At 37.2% G+C, this 26541-nt stretch overlaps 2 protein-coding genes across 2 annotated transcripts; both read left to right on the top strand.

Moving 5' to 3' along the window:
* The first annotated feature begins 3961 nt into the window (after positions 1–3961).
* On the top strand, positions 3962–12017 carry LOC122274205 (DEAD-box ATP-dependent RNA helicase 16). Its single transcript, XM_043083212.1, has 15 exons — positions 3962–4247; positions 4954–5112; positions 5196–5285; positions 5457–5585; positions 6273–6373; positions 6682–6796; positions 7526–7657; positions 8242–8307; positions 8497–8676; positions 9804–9899; positions 10657–10794; positions 10912–10994; positions 11297–11334; positions 11431–11645; positions 11805–12017. The coding sequence occupies exons 1-15, from the start codon at positions 4083–4085 to the stop codon at positions 11892–11894; spliced, it is 1797 nt and encodes a 598-aa protein (XP_042939146.1). The 5' UTR covers positions 3962–4082; the 3' UTR covers positions 11895–12017.
* A 9035-nt stretch (positions 12018–21052) lies between these two features.
* Positions 21053–24898, top strand: LOC122274627. The gene is made up of 6 exons (XM_043083650.1): positions 21053–21932; positions 22092–22168; positions 22366–22886; positions 23416–24050; positions 24264–24551; positions 24723–24898. Exons 1-6 carry the CDS (start codon positions 21053–21055, stop codon positions 24896–24898), a joined length of 2577 nt encoding a protein of 858 aa, XP_042939584.1.
* The last annotated feature ends 1643 nt before the right edge of the window (positions 24899–26541 follow it).

The following is a 26541-nucleotide window of genomic DNA, read 5'->3' as shown; positions in this document are numbered from 1 at the left end:
CATCCACCACTTCCCGTTAGCCTTATTTACTAGGACTACATTGGAGCGCCATTCAGGGTAGTGTACCTCTTGGATGAATCTTGTCGCCAAAAGAAGATCCACTTCCTCAGCTATTGTCACATATTTCTCAACGCTGAAGCTTCGTCATTTCTACTTGATTTTCTAGGCCTCCGGGTAGATGTAGAGTCAGTGTTTGATGATTGAATTGTCTATCCCAAACATCTCCTCGTGACTCCAAGTGAAGACGTCTTGGTGCTCGATAAGGAGGCATTTCAAGGCTTGCCTCAATCTAGAGTCCAGCTTGGGCCTGACTCGAACAGTTCACTCCAGTCTTTGGCTGTTGACTGAGACTAGTTCCAAAGGTTCATTGGGCTTGGCCGCCGCAGGGCCCCTTTGTCATGGACTTTCTCATCCCATTCGACCAGGTTGAGTGGTGAAGGCAATTTGGTCTCCTCTGCCGCTCCTCCAGCACTTGCAACTACCTTAACTTCATGCTTCAACTCATGAGTGTAGTATTCCCGAGTTAGGACCTGCTCGCCATGGATCTCATCCACTCCCAAGTTAGTGGGAAACCTCATCTTGAGATGGTAGGTGGAGGTTATAGTCTTTAGACTGTTGAGGGTAGGGCATTCATTATCACATTGTTGAGGAAAGAGCTTTGACCACCAGGAAATCAGCAATAATCACTACGGTCCTTGGAGCTTTCCTGGCCAAAACGGACAAGGTAATGCCCCCATCGGCTATACTACATTGCCCATGAAGCCTTTGAGTAGTACGGGGGCCAAGCATAACCTGTCGGAGTTGATCCCCATTCTGACGAAGGCTTCCTAGAATAGAATGTCCGCTGAGCTCCCGTTGTCGACCAGGATCTTTCGAATTGTGAAGTTTGCTACCTGCATTGCCATTACTAGCACGTCATCATGCAGGTGGAGGATTCCCTCTTTGTCTCTCTCACTTAAAGTTATTGTGGCTTCCCTAGAGGATTGATGGGTCTTGGTGGGGACCCTCCTTGTGGTGAATACTTCCTAGTAGCATGCTCTTTGGGCATGCGCCCTCCAAGTCGACGAGGTGGTCCCTCCTTTGGCGTATCCTCCCACAATTGTGCGAATTTCCCCAATCGGCCCTTCTGCCCTTGGGGGAATCTTGCGACATGGGCTTTTCTGGACTTCCTTCCTAGTTTCGTGTCCCCTCAGGCTAGTTTCTCATCAGGTACCCTAGTGCCGTCTTGTCAGTCCTTGGACCAATGCCTCTAACTTTGTAGGTCCTCCTCCCACATTCTCTTCAAGGCATAGTAATTCAAGACATTGTGTTGGTTAGTCATGTGGTATTCGCAATATTGGCACCCATCGTCTCCCGGCTCAGGTTCCTTCGTGGGCTCCACTCCTTCTCCCATCTTCTGCCAAACTGGAGTGTGTCTAGTGCCCACCTCGCGATCGATTTGAGGCTTTACCCTTCATTTTCGCCTCGAGAATCCCTTTCTTTCCTCCCTCACGATCACGACTCCCCTTTTGTCCAACCGCCATAAGGTTTGCTTGTTCCATCTTGAATCGTTATGGGGCAATCAGAGCCTCGAGGGTATCCTTTGTGTTAATGAACTAGTCCATGCCCTAAACGTGGTCGAAGTCTATCGACCTATCTCTGTCATGAATGGATTCTTGGGCCAAATCGTCCTAGGAAGGCCGCTAGAGTGATCTTCTCGTCTTGATCGCCAGTGGACATTCACTCCAGATCGAAGCGGGCAAGATACGACTTCAGACTTTTGTTTTCTCGTTGTTTCACCGTTAGGAGGTATGCGGCTAGCCGTCTCTTCTTCTAGCTCACCATGAACTACGTCATAAAAAGTCATGCCAGCTCATCAAGGTGGCAGGGATCGGAACCAGGTCCAAGTGGCTCCCTTCAAGTTTAAAGGGAAGGCTCAACAAGCAACCTCCTCAGAGAAGCCATGTAAGGTCAAGTGGGCCTTAAATGTATCCAAGTGCTTCAGGAGGTTCTTGGTCCCATCATACAACTCCATCTGAGGGACTTTAAACTTTGGTGGGAGGGGTACTGCCATGACTCCCGCACTGTATTGCTAATTGGTGCTGATGAGCAGTTGGTCCATTATGGATGGTGCACCAACCTACCCAGCTATCTCTGTGTACTTAGCCCCCAACTCCCAAAGCTTGAGGAGCATCCTGCACCTCTCCTCATCCACCGCGGCACCCACCAAGTCACACCATGAGTCCACGTGCTTGTTGCCACTGTGTTCTTCCCCCCTCCTCCCCCCCTCCAACTAGCTCTTCATTAGTCCTTTGTAGTGCAGCGTTCTCCTGGCAAAGCCTACTATCTCCTCTGTGAGTTTCTTTATCATCTCCTTTATCTCTATGAGCCTTGCTTCCATCGCTGGGTTTTGATTCTTCTCTTGCCGTGTAGCCTGGGACCATGTTGCTGCCAGTATGCGAAGTACACGCTTCTATGGAAAAGAAAATCCCACAGACGGCGCCATTGTTGATGTCGTGTTTCGTGACATGGACAGCTCCATGGGGGCCTAACTTGTGAAACCTGTAGGACAGGAAAAGAATGGGTTCTAGGGATGTTCAAGGAGCTAATATTTGAGTAGGAAGAATAATAAGAATCAATAAAGTGGAAGAAGAAAAATCAGACCTTTTCTCCCGAGGGGGATTGGGGTATTTATACTTGGTTTTGACCCAGCTGTCAGGGAGATCATGGGGTGTCAGGCAGTACTCAGGTCGGACTTGCCACCCGCCTGTTGCTACGGCAAAGTGTCAGACCAAGGTTATGCCATCTTAAGTGGGCTCAAACTGAATGCCATTACTTGTTTGGATTGCCTGACATGTATTAAATGTGGCATTTCCCTAGCCTGACATGCCCACTATCGAGCACGCTCAGTCATCGGGGCTCTGCGGTAGTTGTCTATTGCGCGTCTTCTTCAGGGCCTGGTTCCCTACTGAGACCTTAGGTGACCGTTGCCGGCTTTCTGACAGGGTGGGCCTAAGGCAAGGGCCCTTGCTTTGGGTGAGCAGGTGCATTGGGGGTGTGGCATCTGGCCTTTGCTTCAGGCCCCCCCAGCCCAACTCAGACCCTCGTTTGATGGGCTTGGGGCCTTCTTGTGCTCGGCGGCCCACCATCGTTGGGTCCAGGTCATTTTCCCCTCACAATCAACGCACATTAATTTGCATGTATACTATCACATATATACTTTATAATTTTCGTAGACACGTATCTTGTAGTGATTTTATTTGTACAAGTATAATTCTGATGTTTACTTGTACAGAGTATAAATACTACTTTTATATTTTACTTCTATTCATTTGGTCACTATTCAATTTAGATCAATTAGATTTTGTCCTTTTTTTGTCAGACCATCAAGACCCTTCTTCTCCTTCTAAGATTCCGTCTCTTCATTTTTCTCTAGGGTTTCGACGTTACATATACAACTAATTTCCTTGGAATTCAAGCCGTCGAGATCAAAGATGTGCGTCAAGACTCAAAACTTCAAAGAATCATAATGGAATCAAGGACCTTGATGAATTCCCGGCCACACCATTGATAATCCTGCAGTACCATACGATCACTACTCCTCAATCCTCATGATCCGCATCTTTGAAGATATCCATGCATATATATAATCCAATAAAAGAGATATATATTAACATATTATTTTACACGTACGATATATAGCTAACAACCTTATAAATTTCTCTCCAGCTACTTATTTAATTTTTTGTTCCTTTTTAATGGAATGAATTCAAAACCATTCATTAGGAAAGAAATCCTGCTACTCAAAAACATAAATAAATAAATAAAAACTCCAAGCCTATTTATCTTCAAACTCGAGATAAAATCCTATTTCTATTCGTGGAATCGCAGGCTTCCTTCAGGACAGAAGCCCAGCCCATGAATGTCGAATACTGGCTGGATATTTTATCTTGGATCCACTATCGACCCGAATCTCTCTCTCTCTCTCTCTCTCTCTCTCTCTGTGCCCCTAAAACCCTAATTTCATAAAGGGAAGGGTTTTATTACCCAGAGAAGTTTGTCAATTGTCACAGCCAAAAGTGGGGGACTTAATTGTTGAAAGCATGGAGGAACCACCCAAAGATATTGCTCGCGAGGAAGCGGAAGACGAAGAAGAAGATCTAAACTTCGAAGAGCTAGGATTGGACCCTCGTCTTATTCGTGCCCTAATCAAGAAGGGGATTGAGAAGCCCACTCCCATTCAGCGAGTCGCTGTTCCTCTAATATTGGTGAGATTTTTTTAACTCTGTTGAATTATATGATTTATAGTTGTTTTACTTCATCTATCCTCTGTTTGGCTGCTCAGACAATGTGGGAATTTTTTACTTTTGGACTTACTACACTTTTCTTTAGTTTCTCGACCAAAACATTGGCTTTATAGTAGGCTGAAAGCATCAAGGTCCGTTGGTTTGCCAAGAAAATTGAGTAAAAATAGAAAATGATGACAGTCTTACTTCAAGTTAGTCGGAGATTTCTCTTAGACTCAGTTCAGTTTATTTTGTTGTGTGCTCTGACCCTAGATTTTTTATGGGACGTTTATATTTCATTTATTTTGATCCGTAAATATATGTCAGAGTGAAATATTTGTTATCCTTTTAACCCTAGGGGTTGGCTCAAGTGGTAAAGGACTTGGGCTCGAGGGGATGCTCCCCTCATATGTAAGGTTCAAATTCCATTGGGTGCAAACAATCTCTAGGGCCATCTGAATGGGGGATTTTTCCCTGAATTAACCGAGGTGCACTTGCGGGTAAATTCTTGCTGATGGTCTGTATACTTCCAAAATTAGTTAAGCGTCCCCGGATACCCGTTGCCAATCGGAAAAAGAAAAAAAGAAAAAAAAAAAAAAGATTCGCATTCCTTCTTTTTTTGCTGCTCTTTCTCAGCTAATTATCATTTTGTCGGTGGGTTCATTATAGTACTTCTCCGTGCTTTTAGGAAGGTAAAGACGTCGTTGCTCGTGCAAAGACTGGTTCTGGGAAGACCTTTGCTTATCTACTTCCATTGCTTCAGAAGCTGTTTACTGATTATGGTTCAAAGAACAAGCTTGCTCCGAGTGCATTTATTCTTGTCCCAACTCGAGAACTGTGTCAACAGGTATAATTTTAGTATCTTTTGTTTGATTTTCAATGCTTCTACTTCCTTGTTCGATCTGTGAACTAATTGTATCTGATTTTCAGGTTTTTACGGAGGTTTCATCTCTCATTGAATTATGCAGAGTTCAATTGAAAGTTGTGCAGTTGACGAGCAGTATGCCTGTTTCTGATTTGGTTTGTTCAATGTTCTTTTATTTAATTCCTGATAAAAAATAAAATAAAAGAAGCACCTTCCTTCTTGCGCAGACGCTCTCCCCATAAGTTTCCATCTCATTATAATGGGTAGTTGTAGGCCAATACAAAAAGGTCTTGTTAACTCATGTTGGTTTTAAATTTTGCTTCCAGCGGACTGCACTAGCAGGACCTCCAGATATTCTGGTTTCCACACCTGCTTGTATACCAAAATGCTTGTCAGCTGGTCTACTTCTATCAGCATCCATTGATGCCTCGCTTGAAATTCTTGTACTTGATGAGGTAAGAATATGGTCCTAAGTTTTTATGGTTTGATTTCTTTAGCTTTGTTTGAGTTTCATGGCATGTGGATTCTTTTCGAACAGCCTCATTTAAAATTTAGTATGTAATTTTTATGCCTTTAGCAACTATATCAGCTTCATTAATTTGTTTACAGAATTTTTATCTCATTTAGAATGGAAATGAAAAATTCTCTGCTTATGTATTACTTATTCAAAATGAAAACTTTTCTGCTTTGTATTGATATTTTTTTATTTTTTATTTTTTATTTTATTTTTATAAGTAAAATTTATTCAATGAATGTAATAGGAAAAGCCCATGTACATAGGGAGTATACAAAAGAAACACCTAAATACATTCAACTACTAGAAAATGAGGACAGAAACTCATGAACGCCCCATCATTCAAAACAATAGCTGAAAACCAACTAAACAGGTAAAACATAAAAAATTTTCAAAGTTCTTTCCCTATTATTCAAACACCCCTCATTCCTTTCCAGCCAAGTGCTCCACATAATACACAAATGCTTTGTATTGATACTTGAAACATTCTTATATTGTTCTGTCACATTGTAACACAAATATCGATGATTAGAATATTCTAGGTAATGATACTTTCTTTCTTAACCATTAAGACATGATTGCTTAGTATTCTCATTTTGAGAGATTGATTTTTTTTTCTGTTTCTCAGGCAGATCTTCTATTGTCATATGGATATGAAGATGACATAAAAGCTTTTACAGCTCACATTCCTAGGCGTTGTCAATGCCTTCTTATGTCTGCCACATCAAGGTCTGCTTCTACTGTGTACCTGTGCCACTTCACTTATTTGAGCTAATTTAGGTGTTTTATGAATATTAGACCACATTGTTCTTGCTAATATCTTCCTCCCAAACAATAAGGTCACTTTAGGATTTTGCTTATTTGTTCTTTTACCTCTTTCTCATTCTTGGCCTGATGCTTATGACCTGATAAAGATACAACAATGGGCCTCAAAATTCCCTTCTACTAGCTGTTGACATTGCAGCAAATCTTTGTGGCGTTGATGTTCAGTATGTTTGTTCTTAATGTCATCTCTTCTGGTATTCATTTATTTGCAGTGGTGATGTTGAGAAACTGAAGAAGCTGGTTTTACACAACCCCTTCATCTTGACTTTGCCAGAAGTGGGAAATATTAAAGATGAGATTATCCCCAAGAATGTTCAGCAATTTTGGGTAAGATTGATATGCTCATTTTGGTAATTAGGAAAACTATCTTGCCTTTCGACTAATTTTTCTTTGGCCATGTACCTAAGTTCTTCTGCATGGGAATCATATTATTTTGTATGAGTAATGGACACTCCTAAGATAATCATAAGGGCCTGGTAAGGGCCAAATCCCTAGGGGGTCAGCTCAAGTGGTAAGAATCCCGGGATTAGTTGGGAGTTTGTTCCTGGACACCATGGTGCCAATAAAAAAAAAATTGTAACTTTTAATTGCACTGTTGGTAATATTGGCATAGATGCATGTGGAAATCATCTCCACTTGTTTCTCACCATTTTCAACATATTTCCTGATTTCTCTCCTCTTTCTTGCAAAGACGTGATGTTGTAATATCTCTAGATAAACAGTTTTTTTCAAGCAAAATAAACCTGACAGTAGGCAACTTTAGTCAGCCACGTCCTGGTATTTCTGCATTTATATCTCCATCTTCAGTTCGATGATGAAAACAAGTTCATATGTTTTTATATAATGCGTTTGGGTTACTTGCTATTGCACGTCATTTTGTTAAAGTTAAGGTGAATTGTCTGTCAAATTTTCTCAAGTAATTTTGGGTTCATTGACCTGTATGGATTTGGTTTATGTTCATTAATCCCCCATACATTCACACTTGTCTTTTAATCTGTTTGGACAATGAAGATCATTTTAGTAATGAGTTTAATGTCATGTTTCTTTTGTTTTCAGATTTCATGTGGTGGTCGTGATAAATTACTCCACATCCTTGCCCTCTTGAAGTTGGAGTTGGTTCAAAAGAAAGTTCTGATTTTTACTAATACCATAGACATGGGATATAGATCAAAACTGTTTCTGGAAAAGGTATGCAAACTCATTTAGGTATACGTGTTCTCCCTTTCTTTAATAGTCTACGAAATACTTGCTTTCTTTCTCTCCGGCAGCTTTGTATCTTTCTGAAACTAAATATGGTCTTTAAGAGTGGAACATCTGACTTATAATGCATAAATAAAGTCTTGGACCCTTGGTCAATGATGGTTTTAGACTATTTCGAATGTGATACCCATATTGAGTGAGGAATATAGGTGATGTTTGGGATCCCACATTCCTTGGGAGGGAGAAGTTCTTGATCTTTATAATGATTCCAATGGGGCTCCAATTGTACCATTGATTAGTCCTTTTGGAGTATAGGCCCAAATGTGGCTTAGGCCTTCCATTGGGGTGTTATGTCTTGTCTGTCTAGAAGGATTCTGTTCTCTTCATTTTTTCTGCATGAAAAAAGTATATATGTATTTATATTAGAAGAAACTTATATTTCTTGTCCTTCAAGTAGAACTACTAATTATACAAGATTTGTGTTGGTTAACATTGTATCAAACATCATAGTTTTATATATTTTTGTGTTTCGCATCCTTCCTAACTGACTGCAATTATTCTTTTTGCTGCAGTTTGGAATCAAGTCTGCTGTTTTAAATTCTGAGTTGCCACAGAATTCTCGTCTTCATATTCTTGAGGTCTGCTTTAATACCGATTTATTCTGAAACCTTGTAATGATTTTCTTTTCTAAATTTGATTTTGGTAGATTTGCTGCTAGCATTTCATTTTGAGAATGATAGTTTATATTGTTATCACTGATCAGTGATGGTTTTTACAACTTTATAACTACTAACAAGTACCCTTTAATGTCACTGGCTTGTCATCAGGAATTCAATGCTGGGCTTTTTGATTATTTGATTGCAACTGATGACAGTGAAACAAAAGAGAAGGAAGAAGTCAATGGGGAAAGAAATGCTGAAACAAGAAAGTCTAGAAAGCATGCCAAGCAAAAACTAGACTCTGAATTTGGAGTAGTGAGGGGTATTGACTTTAAAAATGTACACACGGTAGGTGATTGCTAGTTTGCTTGTGGCATGTTGTGTCTGGAAGTTTTGTTGCTGTTGTTTATGGTTATACTTTCTTGTTTGAATTAGAACTGGTAGTTTTTGGGATTTCAAACATGTGAACTTAAGGTTCTATTGCCACTCAAAAGCCAATTGAAACTATGTTTTGGCCTCTGAATGAATCATGTAATAATTCTTGTGGCAAGATGTACTTCTTAAGAAAAGAATTGTTCTGGTGATTCAAATTTTCAGTCTGACAGGCAGGTGAGATGTATGTATGTTTGCTATTGTGTGGCAAATTTTGAGGATTCTCTTCAGTATTAATTCTGAAGAATTGCTTAATTTGTTTGAGCACATTCTTTCATCGTCAATTCATTGTAAGTTTCAATATGTAGTGACCCAAGGAAAGTCCAAACCACATCTGAGCTTATACTCCAAAAGAACTAGTCAAGGTCACAACTGGAGTTTTTGGAACCATTATAAACAGCAAGAAACTGATCTGTAATGACACAGAATGCGCCAGTCACACCTATACTGTCACACTACAAATTGTCTAGCTCCTTTGGGTTTATAGCCTAGATGTGGCTAGCGCTTTCTCTGGATCGTTGTTCAATATTTCACGAGTTATCTTTTCTTTGGAGGGATGAAACTGTATATTTCTTCAGTTGGAGTTCCAATATTTTGAAATATTAGCATCCCATTAAACATCATGAAATGCCCATTGCTTTTCGGTACTTAACTTTGGTTGTTAACCACCAAGGTGATTTCTCTTGAAATCAAACAAACAAATCCCCATATGTAATTTGAGAGGATGATGATTGATTAATTCAATCACTTTAGCTTGGGAATATTATTAAAAAAAAAAAACAATCACCTTAGCTTGGGAATGTTTCCCACTATATAAGAGCCACCTTATTTATCTGAATTTTTGCTTGTTTCTGTCGATTATGGTGCTTTTTCTTTTTTTGTGCCTTATGATGAATCAAGTTCTTCATGCAGTACCTTGCTAGATTTTCATGATAAATGCCGTGTTTGGCTGCTGGCTAGTATGCAATTCTTTTTAGAGGGGGAATTATTACAATATTATGTCAGTTAACCATGTTGGCACTGCCCAATATTTCCTTGAACAGGTTATAAACATTGAAATGCCACCCAGTGTTGCTGGATATGTACATCGAATTGGACGCACAGGAAGAGCATACAGCACTGGTGCTTCTATTTCTCTTGTGAGTTTTTATCAAAGAACATTGAAGTTAATTGTTTAGGACTGATACAAATTGCCATTTTTCTTTTTGGATGTATTATAATAAGTAGGAGTATTTATCTATGGTACTTGATTCTAAGATCATGGATTATATTCATTTTCCCCTCACAGTATCAATACAATACAGAATGATAACTTTGAAATTTAGACCTAGCATGCCCTAGTTCTCATCCCACCCCATTCCAAAACAAGTTACCCGGTTTTACCACAAAACATGAGCATATCTTTGATTACCGTGACATTGTTGTTGCACTGATATTGTTGTTGCACCTAGTACAACAGCAATCATCAGTTTGCCCAATCCAGTACCCCACCCCCATTCCTCCGCGTTCCCACTTTGTTGGTGCCCATTGGGTTAACTTTCTTTACTGGTTGACCCCAATGCAGTGTAACAAAATGCCCCTGTGCACCTGGGATTACACTATTAGTGAACGAAAATGAAATAGCTTCTATTATTTATATATATTTGTATATAACTATATAGGGGTGGTGGGTATGATTATGTGTATATATATGTACATATGTGACGCGGCTGACGCCCCAGTTTGAGGTTTCATGTGAACATGTAAGTCATCTTTGAACAGTGCTCATTGCTTGCTAGAATTTTCCCTGTTTCTGCTGATATAAGGCAGGGGATGGACAATGGTAATGATGATTGGAATGAGATGATGTGGCAAGTATATCTGCCTTACAGAGTTCTAATAATTATTCCTTTGCAGGTTTCTCCTGATGAGATGGAAATTTTTGAAGAAATAAAAGCTTTTTTAGGGGATAATGAAAAGAAGGATTCGGACTTAATAACTCCCTTTTCTCTGCTCTCGAAGAATGCAGTGGAGTCCTTACGATACAGAGCTGAGGTGATGGCCAATTCATTTACCTTTCTAACAGAGAACCCCTACTCTGTGTGTGTGTGTGTGTGTGTTATCCTGAGATTTATACAAAAATGATTTGATTGTAAATGTTGACTTTTACAGGATGTTGGGAAGAGTGTGACAAAAGTTGCTGTTAGGGAGTCACGAGCTCAGGATTTGAGGAATGAAATTCTTAATTCTGAAAAGTGAGTACAAACCAAACAGCGCTTTTCTCAAGATTAGGAATTCTCTTTTCACCTAATCACTTGCTAAATAGATCCATGACTTTTAAAAAACTCAAACCTAGTCTTCTTGTGGCCTGCTTGAGGGTTGTATTTTGCATGACTTCCAAATATTTCAGGTTTTCACTATGGTGCGGTGATTTAACTAGTATTTGAGCAGTCATTCTTTTGTTTAAGGTTTCTGACCTTGTATCAATTAGACATTATCCTCTTAATTCCCCTATGGTTCTGCTTTTCTTTCTGATGATCTGCCTATGCCTGGTTAGGTTGAAAGCTCATTTTGAAGTAAATCCAAGAGACTTAGGTAATGAAATTTTATAGTTAGATATCTACAGTATTTATTTTTCTAACTCTTGCCTGACTCTCTGAGGTTCAAAATTTCAACTCATATGTTGAGCAGATCTATTGAAACATGACAAGGTCCTCAGCAAGAATCCCCCTGCTCCTCACCTACGTGATGTGCCGGACTATCTATTGGACCCAAAAACACAAGAAGCCCGCAAATTTGTCAAGCTTGCTAGGGCTGCAATGGGAAATACCAAATCTGCTCGCCACGGTGGATCAAAGAAAAAATTCAAAAAAAGTGGAGACCCACTGAAGACATTCTCTACTGAGGTATTGTTAAATTTTTTTACTTTATTCCAAAGATGATACCTAGCTTATGCCAATTTTCACACGAGTGATGTCGGAGTGCTTTCTAAGAAGTCAAGGATTAGGTATGGCAACTAATCAGGGATTAACCAGCTAACGGAATTTCAATTCATTTGGTCTCAGGCACCAAAGAGATCTCGCAATGGTGGGGCAAAGAGAGAGGACAAAGGCAGTGATGACCGCCATAAACGCAAGAAGAAAAAATCTATTTGAGTTTTATATTTGAGCTGTAAATCCTTATAACCTTGAGGTTGGCAATCAAGCCTCACAAACAGTTTTGCAGTAAATTTCGTGTTAAATTTTAGTTGTCAAAGCTCGCAAACAGTTACAATTCTATTGAGTCTGGTCTTGCAATTTTTATATTTTTAAGAGACGAAAGTCTGTGTCTATGAGTGATCATTTCTCAATTTTATTAAAAAATCATTACTTATGGTGGAGGAATACCATAAAAACAAAACATGTCACCAGAGAATTTACAACATTTCATCATAAGAATGAATCGATAACGAACACATGGAATACCCAGTAAATCTAGCTGAATGACCCCAAAGCCTTCCTTGCACCTAGAACGTACCAGTGAAATCAAAAGATCTATCCATCAGGCCTTGTTTTGTCAAAAAGTCTCCTGCCTGTTCGCCTCTATGAAAATATGCCGGAACTGAATATTGAACAAATCAACAAGAGATTGAATTTTTTTTCAAAAATTTCAAAGAAACCAATATTTGCATATTCTAAAAGCTAGCTAGCCCATCATAACACTTAAATTAGATTTCACCCACAAATCTCTCAAACTCATTGAGTGACACAAATGAAGCTCATCAAGAAGAGCACGACACTCGGCACGGCAATGGTATTCGTCGCATGACCATATGAGTGAGCAAACCCTACTATCACCTTGCCCCTATAGTTCTGAAGGATGCCCCTACCACCGGATCTCCCTCGATTGCCACAAGAACCACCATCAACATTGAGTCTAAAAAAACTCAAGTCTGGCAGGTTCCAAGCTATTAATCTTGGTAATTTTTCACGAACCGGAAAAATATGACAATTAAGGTCCTGTAAAACTAAAAAATCATTAACACCCATTCATTTGAATTTTCGCAAACCATTTGAAATATCTCTTAAGATCACTTCTACTACTCTCAAAACGACCCTCCAATCGAAATTAACACCTTCCATCCGAGATGCACATCTAGCCCTTTAAAGTGCCCAAGAAATAATAATGGGTAGCACACCACGGGACCAGCCAACCTTTGAAGTAGAAGATGCATGCCTCCACCAAACACTCATCATCCCATCCCATGTGAGAAGTCGTGGCAACCGAATCCCACAAATTGACGCAAAATAATTCCATATTTTTTTTCGGCCCCTCCCCCTCACATAGAACATGATCTAATGTCTCTACATTAGGCTCAATATAGCAACAACATTTTGAGACCAATGGAATACCCAACTGCATAATAGCCTCATCAATTGGTAATGACTTCCTTCTAGCCTTCCAACAACAAAATGACATCCTCTTAGGAACTCCATCATGCCACAACCATCTTCGCCAAGAGCACAAACTCCCTTTTTTCTACACAAGCTACCATGCAAACTTGGTAGAAAAATTACCATCAATCAAAGGCTCTCAAACACATTTATCTTCTCCCTCCTTCACCTTGATCTCAGACTTAGTAATTTTCTGCACCAGCTTCTCAGGCACCAAGAACCGAAGCATCTCTTCATTCCAACTTGATTCAGTCCAAAGATACTTGATCTGCAAACTAAAATCCCCAATCACCAAACTATTCTCTGCCAATATCCCCTCACGCAGCCAGTTATCGAACCAAAAACTTTTCCTTTGCGAATAAGCCATCTTGAATTCTTCAACACAATTGGCATTAACCGCATAATCCCCTTCTAGAAATGAGAACCCTTCTTCACATTCATAACCGAATAAATATGCTTATCCCGAACATATTTGGAAGAGAAGAGAAAAAAATAGCCCACAAAAAATTCCCTTGAAGGATTTTCCAAGCAAACTTCATAAGCAAAGAAGATTGAGCTTCTCATAAATCTCGTATCACAAGCCCCCCTTCTTTTATTGGCAAACAAATTTTCATCCACGAAATCCATTTTGTTTTTTTATTCTCTATGGATGAACCCCATAAAAAATTAGAGAAAATCCCTTTCAAAGTCAACAAAACTCCCTTTGCTAAATTCAAAACTAAAAGCATGTGAATAGGCATGCTATTCAACACATGCTTAATCAAAATAATTTTCCCACCAAAGGAGAGAAGTTTACCTTTTCATCCCGCTAATTTCTTCTAAATCTGAGCAATTAATGGGTCAAACATACGTAATTGCACCCTCCCCACATGCAAAGGGATGCCCAAATAAATACAAGGCCATGCACCTTCCTCAAAGCGAGAGATTTTCTTTACCTCCAATTTCCTATTCACCGAGAAATTAGAAGAGAAAAACATCGAAGATTTATGAGCACTAACCCGCTGGCTTGACATAGCCTCATATAAATGAATTACTGTCAAAAGTCTTCAAATTGAAGCCTTACCACCATTAGAAAAAATTAGTAGATCATTTGCATACAGCAAATGGCTAATCATGGTACCTCCACAAGAATTAAAAGGCTTAATCATTCTCAAGTGAAATTCCCTATTTAACATATGCGAGAGAACTTCCTCTGCCAAAATAAATAAATATGGTGAGAGAGGATCCCATTGACGAAAACCCCTTGAAGGCTTAAAAAAACCTCGAGAACACCCATTCAACATAACTGAGAAATATGGAGAAGAAATACAATTGAAAATCAGATTCCTTCATTTATAATTTAAATGGTGGTTACTGATGCTTTTACTCTTCAATACCCAAAGCTCGTATAAATAGGATCATGCATGATTCCAGGCTCTGCTTTTGCTCATAAACAATGGTACTCCTTTTTAGGTATAGCTAAATAAATCGAGATTTGGGGTATAAGATGGAGTTTAAAGGGTTGCTTTCATGATAAACACAAATAGGGTTGGAAAATGCTATGTAAACTTACAATTTTACTTATATAATCATATGTATTGACGTGTCAATTATTAAAAATAGTAAAGATTTTAAAATTTTAAAATTCAAATCTGATTCAAAAAGAAAAAAATAATAAAATAGAACTGTCACTTAATACATTGTACGTGTAGCACTATTCGAGGGGGTTTGATGCAAGGTTTTGAATACATCGTGCTGTATTGGTCGGTACTTAACGTGCCGAAGTAGTAATTAGCACAAGGGAGGTAGGTGTTTCGTACCGGGTCAAATACCAGTTATTTCGGTGCGTTTCGGTCAATATCTGTTAATTTTCGGTGTACCGGTTGAAATTAATTTATTTTTATAATTAATATAAAAATCTTGACTTTTTGTAATTTTCATTCAAATTCTCACATTTGAATACTATTTTCTTAATTTTTTTTAATCTCCTTTTTTCGAAGACTGAAAATCAAATCCATAATTCCATTTTTGTGATAAAGATGAGTGATTATTTTTTTTAAAAGTTGAATTGAGAACTTAGAGATATTATTGAGTTTTATGAATATGTGTTTTAACTTTTTAAAACTTTCATTTATGTTATTTTGAAATATAATTTATACATATATAATTAATTTATCTATATATAGACTATTTCGAAATTGTACAGATACTGAAATATTTCTTTTTAGTGCCTTAATCATATTCAAAACTTTTGTTTGACATCTAGAAAAATTGAGATTTTTACTACCCTAATCCTTTTGGGGGATGTTCTTCAATCTGGTATACGGTTGAGGGTAAAGTTTGTAGTACAAAAACAAAAGAAAATTAATCCGACCTGCCAGATTCGAACCAGCGACCTAAGGATTATCTGTTTGGTGTTACCAACTACAGTCCTCCGCTCTACCAACTGAGTTAAGGTCGATTTTGCTCTTTTCTTCCAACTATAATTTTTCACATAACAAAACCCAACTAATTTCACGCGCAAAATTCAGTGATTTAATGCGAAGGGAATTGGTTTTCCAGATTTCGAATTAATTTCAATGATTTTAGGTTTTTATTTTTTTACATTTGGAGAATTCCTAATTAATAAAGAGTAATGCTATATATAAGTATTTTTACATACTTTCTGCGCACTCCATTGATGTGATAATTGGCTGTATTAATTTTTTTAATACACAGCTAATCACGTCAGTGAAGTACATAAAAGAGTAGGCAAAAGCGACTGCACATAAAGTTTTTTATTAATAAATAGTTTTGAGTGTGGACATGGTCCTCATGATGGCCATTAATATGTCCAAGAAAAGCATGTCTACTCAATGGAGTACATACGTTTGATAATAGCTAGGATTTTGATTTGAGTTCGGGTTTTTGTTTTCGATTTGAATTTCTATTGATATAGGTTGTTTATTTGTCCTCTGAATTATCGATTTTTGTTGCAGATCAGTGCGGTGCATGGGAAAATTATTAAATTTTTAATTTCATTTTTAATTTTATTGAGAAGTTAGTAAGACATTTTATTTTATTTTATCACAACACAGAACATTTCATTGATTAAATAGACACATCAACAGTTACAAAACGATGAATGTTCAAAGGTACATCCTCCATATATACTACACCATCAAGTAAACACAAATCTCCTTTTGCCAAATGATGAGCCACTTGATTAGCAAGCATTTTTACATGAGAAAAAGACCAGGTTATTTAGATATGAGTAATGTTATACCCCACATCACTATCTTATTTGTATTGTACTATATATGATGTGGTGTATTTATCATCATTTGATAATAAAGAAATATCCAATCAATGATCATTCAATGGTAGTAAATGTGTTACATCTTACTTAGTAAAATACAAGTAAGATCGTAATATAATATATAGAATTTTCCTTTAAATATATAAGTAGAGACCTATTACAGGCACAAAGAGGCTATACAAAAGTAAATTCACAAACTTGTGTGATTTCTATTTTACAATAAAAGTCATTTTATAATTTAATATACCACAACAAGCTACATCTGTCTATAAATTTACTTTTATGACTAATATATATTTCTCATATCAGAAACTTGACAAATCGTAGTAGACCTTTAAAATTCTGAACTTTCACCTTCAAGGTGGGCGCATCAATTGAAAGATCTCCCCTCAGGCCACCTTCAAGTACTGGTTTATCTTTTTGCCTATTTTTATTAAGAAAAATAATATTAATCATTTAGAAATATAACATTAAATGATATGTAAATAAGTAGAAGAGAAAAAACCGTTTTCTAATTATTTAATATCAGGTTAAAATTATAAAAAAGATTATGATTAAAAAGATAATTATTAATTAACACCCATCTTTTATTAAAATGATTTCAAAACCCAGAAGAATATGACAGGATTGTTTTATTTGTTGTGAAATTCGGGTACAATCCCTTCTCCACTTCACCCACAATGTGTCTAATTGAGAGGATTTCAATACCTTGACCACCACAAACAGAGAACCAGACATAAAAAAGATCTAAAGAATCAAACTCAACGAAGAATTATTTTTTAGTTATATCTTAGAAGTTTCGAGATCTGATCAGTCTAATTGTAAGAATGTGTTGATGTTGTGTTTCGCAGCCGAGTAATTCTACATAAGCCTAACTCCCACCTGCAGCTGTGGAGAAATGGGAGCTTTATTGTGATTACGACACCCAAAAACACCTAAAAAAGGAAGTTTTGGTGTTATGAGCATTAGCATGAAGAAGAAATAACAGAAGGGAAGTCTGGAAGCAAGGGAGCAGTGAGTGTGAAGGATTGAAGCAGTTAAGGCACGTGATAGCACATGATTCATTAAGTAGTATATAGTTACAATTGTAGCCTTAAAGTGTTAACTAAATGTACAAGAATGCCCTTCCCTTTATAACAGAATTAATGTCTGATTTTTGTATAAAAGGGAGACGAGCTTCTGATGTAAAGCATGCAAAAAGTGAAATAGATTTCATTCTTAGAGGAACTGATCCCTCGAAGATCAAATATTCAATCAATTCTTGAGTTAGTTGTTACAATTGGTATCATAGCAAGTTTATTTTTTTGCAAATTTTTTTTTTTTCCCAAATGGTAGAAGGAACTCATTAGGACTGTTCATATAGGCCGTAACTCGAGATAACCGGATTCCGGTTATGGGTTTCGGCCTGGATTTCAAAATCCGGATAAATCCGGTCCGGGTTTCAGATTTAAACCCAAAACCCAGCTACAAAACCCGGTACCCGGGTTTCTTAACTCCTTCAGTGCTTCACTACCCATAATTGCGCTAGCTGCCCCCCTTCCCCCGAAATCACTCTCTCTCTCTCTCTCTCTCTCTCTCTCTCTCTCTCTCTCTCTCTCTCTCTCTCTCTCTCTCTCTCTCTCTCTATGCTTTGCGATGGTTTTGATCGTCGGATGTCATTGAGAAATAGGAAGAAGTGTTATCAAACGATTTCCTGCAGTTCTTCCCGGTATGGAATGGGTAAAAAATCAAGCTACAATTCTCGATCTATACAAAACGCATTGGATTTTTGTGTTTCTTTCGGTTTCATTGATAGCAGAAGGATCTGATCTGCTGTCTGCAATGCCGAACGATGGAAGTGCCAGTGATTGGCAGAGGCTTCCGTATGTTTTCTTTATTCTCTCTGCTGGGTTTGTTCTTTCTTAGCCGAAGCCTGAAATTATAAGGTATTTTCTGGGTTAAGTCTGTTTAGTTGAACAAAGGAAAAATATTATCTTACCGTGTTCTGTTTCTGCATTTTTGGCGATAAAAAAAAATGTCAGTTTGCTTATCAGGGGTCATTGAACTACATGAACTCCCAAGTAAACTCTCTCTCTCTCTCTCTAGATTTGTGCCCCCTTCCCAACTTATATATGTGATATTTCGTTGGAAAATGGGAGGATAATATTTCTGGATTACGCATTGGAACTATAGGATTTATTATATGTCCAGGAATGTATGATTGCATATTTTTTGCTCAGATTATGTTTCTTTTAAAGACAAATAATCTCAGTTTCATATCAAACTTTCTTTGCTTTTCTTTTCCATATTCATGGTTGTGAATTTGCTAAGCATGATCAGAGAAGATGAAGTAGTTTACATTCCAACGTGACCATATACATCTAGAAAGAAGGTGATTTTTTTTAGGACTTTGTTTGCCAAAAACTTGAATTTTCATTTTTGTTTGTTTTGATATAATTTCTTAATGATGTATATAGAGGGTTCAGTTATTTAGTGTTCTTGATTACGTCCTACTGCTTGTTTATGGGCATTTAGTTTATCCATAAATAGATTTCCTACCCCTTCTTAATCTGACAAATTTACTATGATTCACAATTGATAGCTTGCATGTTTGTCTTCTATTCAGTTTGCTGATGCTGAAGGTTAGGACCATATCCAGATCTTCCCTGCCAAACTCCTGCCAAGGCAGGAGTAATATTGGGTAATGGACCCTCCTGCGTACTTGGGCTAAGCCTCTTACACTCTTCATTAGAATCTTTATTACTTATCAAAAACAAAATATTGGGTTATGAACACTTGATTTCGAATTAGGAATTGTTAGTTATTTATCTTGGATTCTACCATTCATAAACAAAATACCTTGGATTCTTTGTCTTTGAGCTTTATCCATTTTTCATTTAATAGTTTAGACGACCATTGGTGGCTTTAGTTGAATGGCAGATAATGATGTGACTAACAGCCACATTTATAAATTATAACTTATTTACTCAGATTTCTCATTACGTAGTTTTACACACAAATGAATATGACTAACTAAATTATTTCTATACTCTTAATGTTATATGTTTTGGATGTGTTTGGATTGCAAAACTCAAGCCTATATGTGATTATTTGTTAATAGAAATATCAGACTGTTGCACCATATATGACTTGTCAACCAAGATTGGTTATGTATAGAGAACGTGGTATTTTTGGAGCATACTCTCGTAGTATCCACTTCTAGAGACTAGTAATGCTTGTGTAATCTGAGTTGATCTGGCAAAAACCCAAACATGTCTTTTTTGTGCGATTATGGTAGATCTAAGCATATAAGCTCTGATTAGATCTCAATGGCATCATTTTTATAGACTTCAGATCTCATAAAAATGACAATATTCCATTTTTATGTAAGGCTTTGTTTAGAAATAGTGAATTTCTGCGATGACATCATTTCCTCTTTTTTTTTTTTTTTTTTTTTTTTCTATGTAGAAACCAAAATTGATTTTTTCTTTTTTTTTAGTTTTTAGTTGGATTGCAATAATTCAAGTTTTCTAGGATATTGCAGGTACATGGATGACATATGGTTGTTCATTCTGTGCAAGGAAACAGGTAGGAAGTTCTAGCTTTTTGTTAACTGTCTTTGTGGATTAGACGACGGGTTAAATTATATGGCTTCAGCACCATTTATTAGCATTGATTGGGAAATGATTTCCTTATCACCAACAGATAAATGGGTTGAGAATTTGGATAGAGAAATTTTAGATTTTCACATTCAAAACTCAAGATCATCATCATAATGAAAGGGGCAAAAAAAGGGATAGGAATTTCAGAGATAATGCTCTTAGTGTTCCTTTCTATGGTTTGTGTTTTTCTCTGTTGAAATACATTCGAACTCTTCAGTTTGGGTGGCTGCAGAGAATATACTAGGAATTCAATGTGACGGTTATCTTTTGTTTGGGTGACTACAGTGAATATACTTGTTTTATTTGGTGTGATTAAATCACATGGAAGAATATGTTATTAATATGTAACTCATATCTTGTAATTTTATATTTTGTAATATAATGTAATATGTAGTGGATTACATGCATTTTAGTTTTTCATTTTTATATATTTTATTATTCTGGACAATGTTATGCTTTTTAACATTACCTCTTAGAAAAATTTTCACAAAATATAGGCTTTAAAAAAAAAAAGTATGATTTTCAACACTTTTTTAAAAATTTCTATAATAAATATAGGCTTTTACATAAAGAGAATTATGCTTTTCAACATTGATTTTTCTTAAAAAATCTTTAATATAATATAGGTTTTTATTAAAAAAAATAGGCTTTTTAAATCCGAAAAAAAAACCCGGGTTCAATTCGGAACCCGGAATCCGAGTTTTACAAAATTCGGGTTCATCCAGGTTTCGGCTCGGATCTGACCCAGGTTAACCCGATCTGGGTTCCGGCCCGAATTTCAAATTTAGGTTTCGGTTTGGGTATACCCGGGTTCCCGAGTCAGAACCCGGATAAACAGTCCTAGAACTCGTTATAAAGAATTGGAGAAGATGGTGGTGGGTTTGCGATAAAGTCAAGATCAGCAAGGAAAGAGTCTTGAAGATCATCAAGGAGCATTAGAATCCTTGAATTCGAAGCTGGATATGTTGCTTGAGGCTGTGAATGTTAATGGTGGCAGGCTGGGTCATCAGAATTCAAGTAGCAGACAAGATGGAGGTAATCCAGAACAAAGAGATATGAAGTTTCGTGCTATTAAAATAGACTTTCCAAAGTTTAATGGGGATAATCCTATTGGGTGGGTTTATAAAGCAAATCATTATTTTGCTTTGTATCCTATGCCAGATGGACAAAAGATTTGGATGGCATCTTTGTACATGGAGGGAATTGCTTTGATTTGGTTCCAAGGTGCTGAAGAAACTGGTCTTTTTGTTTCTTGGGATGCTTTTGTTGATGCTTTACAATTGAGATTTGGGAACTCATCATATGATGATCCTATGGAAGCTTTAAAACATTTAAAACAAACTTCTACAGTTACTGTATACAAAACTCAGTTTGAAGAAATCTCTAATAGGTTGAAAAGATTGTCTGAAGATTATAAGCTGAGCTTGTTTTCAAGTGGATTAAGAGATGAAATAAGATTACTTGTGAGGATACTGCATCCTCAGTCTCTTAATTCTGCCTTTGGTCTTGCTAAGATGCAAGAAGAATACATCCACAGTATTCATGGTAACTTTAGAGGGGGGAATTATCAAAATTCCTATGCACCATTTTCTGTTGAAGGAAATGGATTTACTAATAATTTTGCAAGAAAAGACAACACTCTTGTAGAAAAGAATAACAGTTTTAAGCCATTTTTGCCAATACAAAAAGTTACCCCAACTGAGATGAAGGAAAGAAGGGAAAAATGGTTGTGTTATTTCTGTGGTGAGAAATGGAACCCTAGTCATAAATGTGAGAGGAAAAAGGCTAAGTTCTTTGTGATGGAAGGGATGGAGTTATTTCGAGATGATAACAAGCAAGATTGTGAGATGGTAGAAAATTAGGCTGTGGATAAGATTCTGACTCCACAATGTATAGTTCCTGAGATATCTCTTAATGCTATAGTAGGATATTTGAGTCCAAGAAGTATGAGAATTCATGGTAAGGTTTAGGATTGTCCTGTTGTCATTCTTGTGAACACAGGCAGCACACATAATTTTCTTGATCCCATGATTACTGGAAAAGTGGGGTTAGGAATTAATTTTGCTAAGCAGGTGGAAGTACGTGTAGCTAATGGGGAGAAAATGAGAAGTGAAAGGTTGATAGAACAGATGCAGTTTTAGATGCAAGGCAATCAGTTTAACACTGATTTTTTTTGTTGCCTCTTGGTGGTTGTGATGTTGTAGTAGGAATGCAGTGGTTGAGAACCTTGGGCCCTGTGTTATGGGATTTTAATGGTTTAACTATGTCTTTCCAGCACAACAACAAGATAGTGACAATTAGAGGCATGAATGCTACTAAACCTGAATTGGTTGAGGATATTCACATATGTCAGTTGACTACAATTGAAAGGAAAGGAATGTTGTTACCGTTAGTTCAGCTACAACAGCCTGCTAGCAAAGAACCGATAGACAGTGAAGTTGAGGAGGTTTTGAAAAAGTTTGTTGTAGTCTTTGAGGAACCCAAGGGTTTACCTCCAAAGAGGAGCCATGATCACAAGATTTATCTTAAAGAGGGTACAATGCCTATTTCTGTTAGGCCATATAGGTATCCCTTCGTACAAAAAGCTGAGATTGAAAAGATAGTTAAAGAATTGCTAGAAGCTGGAGTTATAAGATGCAGTCAATCTCCTTTTTCATCTCCTGTGATTCTTGTGAGGAAAGCTTATGGATCTTGGCTTATGTGTATAGACTACAGGGCTTTGAATAGAGAAACTATTAAAGTCAAGTTTCCTATTCCTGTGGTAGATGAACTTCTTGATGAATTATATGGGCTACAGTTTTTTCCAAGCTAGACCTCATATCTGGCTATCATCAGATTCGGGTGAAGGAGTAAGATATTGAGAAGACAGCATTTTACACACATCAAGGCCATTATGAGTTTTTGGTTAGGCCTTTTGGCTTAACCAATGCTCCTGCTACCTTCCAGTCATTGATGAATGAAGTGTTTCAACCATTTTTTAAGAAAATTTGTTATAGTTTTCTTTGATGACATTTTAATATACAGTAAGAATGAGGAAGATCATGTGCAACATTTAACCTTAGTGTTAGAAGTATTAGCAAAGCATACATTGTTTGCTAAGAGAAGTAAATGCAGGTTCGCCTCCAAGCAAATCGACTATCTTGGACATTTGGTGTCTGCTGAGGGAGTGCAAGCTGATCCATCCAAGATAAAGGCCATGGTGGAATGACCTTTGCCCAAATCCATCAAATCCTTAAGGGGATTTCTTGGCTTAACTGGTTATTACACGAAGTTTGTAAGACATTATAGATTAATTGCTGGGCCTTTCACTGATTTGCTTAAAAAGATTCCTTTCATTGGAGAGTAATGCAGCTGCACAAGCCTTTGACGCATTGAAGAAGGCTATTTCTCAACCACCTGTTTTAGCTTTACTTGATTTTACTAAACCATTTTTAATTGAATGTGATACATCAGGTCAAGGAGTAGGAGTTGTTTTAATCCAGAATGACAGACCCTTGGCTTTCCTTAGCCAAATTTTGAAAGGAAAAGCATTGGATCTTTCTGCATATGAGAAGGAATTCTTGGCATTAGTAGTGGTTGTTAAGAAGTGGAGGCCTTACCTTGTGGGCTCTCAGTTTGTCATCAGAACTGACCAACAAAGCCTAAAGTTTTTACTGGAACAGAAGATAGGTACACCTTCACAACAAAAGTGGATTAGTAAGCTCATTGGTTATGACTTCAAAATTGAGTATCAAAAAGGCAAGGAGAATGTGGCTGCAAATGCTCTTTTCAGAAGAGATGATTCAAGAGACAAAGAAGTACTGTTATCTGCCATAATTGTTTTGGATCCAATGTGGTTGCAGCAGTTGAAGGATTCTTATTTGCATGATGAAGAGATCTCTACTATATGTCAGAAGTTGCAAAAAGGGGAATTAATGAATCAGGCCTTTACATTACAGAATGGTTTTTTGCTGAAGAAAGGTAGAGTATTTTTATCTTCCAAGTCCCCTTTGAAACAACAAGTGCTGAAATTTATACATAGTAGTGCTTTTGGAGGCCATTCTAGTTACCAAAATTCCTTACACAGAGCTAAAGCAGATTTTATTTGGTTGGGAATGAGGAAGGATATTAAGAATTTCATTAAAAAATGTGAAGTAAGTTAGAAATGCAAAGTGGAGAATCTGTTGCCAGCAGGGTTATTGCAGCCATTACCTATTCCTATGAAGTCATGGAGTGATATCTCTATGGACTTTATTGATGCACTTCCTAATTCGAAGAGATTTTCTGTCATTTTAGTGGTTGTGGACAGACTCACTAAGTATGCCCATTTTTTACCACTGTCTCATCCTTACACTGCAGTTTCTGTGGCAAAGCTTTTTATTTCACAAGTCTTCAAGTTGCATGGTATGCCTGCAACAATTGTTACTGATCGAGATGCCACTTTCACAAGTGGATTTTGGAAAAAACTCTTCAGGTTGCAAGGTACAAAGCTTCATTACAGTTCTGCTTATCACCCTCAATCGGATGGACAAACAGAAATTGTGAATAAGTGTGTGCAACAGTATTTGAGCTGTTTTTTTTTTTAGAGACCAAAACAGTGGAGTTATTGGCTGCCTTGGGCAGAATGGTGGTACAACATCTCTTTGCATGCAGCAACTAAAATGACATCATTTGAGGCTTTGTATGGTGTGCCTCCTCCTACCTTGTTACAATATGCAGCAGGTACAACTCAGAATGAAGCAGTAGATTTAGAGTTGAGATCTCGAGAGGAGATTCTGTCCTTATTGAGAAAGAATTTGCTGGCAGCACAAGCTACCATGAAACAATAGTATGATAAGAAGCATGTTTATAGGCAATTTCAAGTTGGTGACATGGTTTACTTGAAGTTACAAAAGTACAAGCAACACACTGTGGGATCTGTTTTTAATCCCAAGTTGGCAGCATGATATTGTGGTCCCTTTAAGGTGTTAGAGTGTATTGGGAGAGTAGCATATAAACTAGAATTATCACCAACTTCAGCTATCCATCCATTTTTTCATGTGTCCAGATTAAAGAAGCATGTAGGGCCTTTGAAGATTATTTCCTCAGCCTTACCATTGCAAGATTCACATGGTGAAATTAGAACTAAGCCTGAGCAAGTTTTGTAGAGAAGAATGACTCCTGTTAACAACAAACCATTTTATTGAGTTGTTGATTAAATGGCATGGGGCCTTTGAGGAAGATGCTACATGGGTTCCTGTTGAGCAATTGCGATTGCAATACCCTGACCTTGTGGGTAAGGTCTTTTGAAGGGGTTGAAATGTTACGAGCATTAGCATGAAGAAGAAATAACAGAAGGGAAGTCTGGAAGCAAGGGAGCAGCGAGTGTGAAGGATTGAAGCAGTTGAGGCACGTGATAGCACATGATTCATTAAGTAGTGTATAGTTACAATTGTAGTCTTAAAGTGTTAACTAAATGTACAATAATGCCCTTCCCTTTATAACAGAATTAACGTCTGATTTGTGTATAAAAGGGAGACGAGCTCCTGATGTAAAGCATGCAAAAAGTGAAATAGATTTCATTCTTGGAGGAACTAATCCCTCAAAGATTAGATATTCAGTCAATTCTTGAGTTAGTTGTTACATCTGGTCCCCAAGCATTCAATGAACGATACAAAGCATGCAACTACACGTACAAGAAAACAACAACAGATCTTAAAAAGCATTAAACAAGGCACGCAATTAGTCCCCACTTCTAGTCCCATCTTTCAACCTCAGCCCCTCCAACCCTTTATGAATGTGGACACTGGACAGACGATGTACGTAGTTGTCATCTCACGACAGACATGCATCCATCTCGGCCCCTTAATAAATAACAACCCCATACTGTAAAGGAAAAAGCTATTTTGCCTCCTGGGGTTGACCGCTTGGGTTGACTGCTAGGCAAAAAAATATTTTTTTTTTTTACTTAGTGATTTTAAGTGTATTGATGTATTTTTTTTTTTTAGTTAATGATTAAGAAAGTGATTAAAAAAATGTGAAAAAAAAATGAAAAAAAAATTACACTGGGTGGTAAGCCCAGCGGTAAGGGTGAGGCGGTAGAGTAACCTCACCCTACTGTAAATATCAAGTTCATGACGTGGGCATAGCTTCACCAAGAATTGCCCTGATCTCTGGCCAGTTTATGTACTTGGATAACTGGTTCGGTCCGCCAATCCGATCTTGTTTTGGATAAAATGATAAAATTTAACATATAATCGGTACGTATCAGTTTTATATTTTTTAAAATCGATTATATACAAATTATTATCCTAAATTGGTATTCTAGTTTTATCAATTTCCAGTCCGGTTCGGTCTAATTTTTCAGTTTTAATATATTATATTATATAATATATATAATATAATATATTATAGTATATAATAATATAGTGATAATATATTGTAATATATTATAATATATAATGATATAGTATTGGTATAACTATTAATAGAA

Source organism: Carya illinoinensis, chromosome 8 (genome assembly GCF_018687715.1).
Source record: "Carya illinoinensis cultivar Pawnee chromosome 8, C.illinoinensisPawnee_v1, whole genome shotgun sequence".
Taxonomy (NCBI): Eukaryota; Viridiplantae; Streptophyta; class Magnoliopsida; order Fagales; family Juglandaceae; genus Carya; species Carya illinoinensis.
Note: the sequence above shows the minus strand (reverse complement) of the source record. Positions and strands in the feature narration are given on the sequence as shown.

What these genes read in the sequence shown, in the direction of transcription:
- LOC122274627 (XM_043083650.1), top strand. Translation starts at nt 21,053, where the DNA reads ATGTTGCTTGAGGCTGTGAATGTTAATGGTGGCAGGCTGGGTCATCAG. An exon ending in AGATGATAACAAGCAAGATT is followed by an intron (nt 21,933 to 22,091) that starts GTGAGATGGTAG and finishes TTGTGAACACAG; the next exon opens with GCAGCACACATAATTTTCTT. An exon ending in ATTTTGCTAAGCAGGTGGAA is followed by an intron (nt 22,169 to 22,365) that starts GTACGTGTAGCT and finishes ATGTCTTTCCAG; the next exon opens with CACAACAACAAGATAGTGAC.
- LOC122274205 (XM_043083212.1), top strand. Translation starts at nt 4,083, where the DNA reads ATGGAGGAACCACCCAAAGATATTGCTCGCGAGGAAGCGGAAGACGAA. An exon ending in CCTTACGATACAGAGCTGAG is followed by an intron (nt 10,795 to 10,911) that starts GTGATGGCCAAT and finishes TGACTTTTACAG; the next exon opens with GATGTTGGGAAGAGTGTGAC. An exon ending in GAAATTCTTAATTCTGAAAA is followed by an intron (nt 10,995 to 11,296) that starts GTGAGTACAAAC and finishes ATGCCTGGTTAG; the next exon opens with GTTGAAAGCTCATTTTGAAG.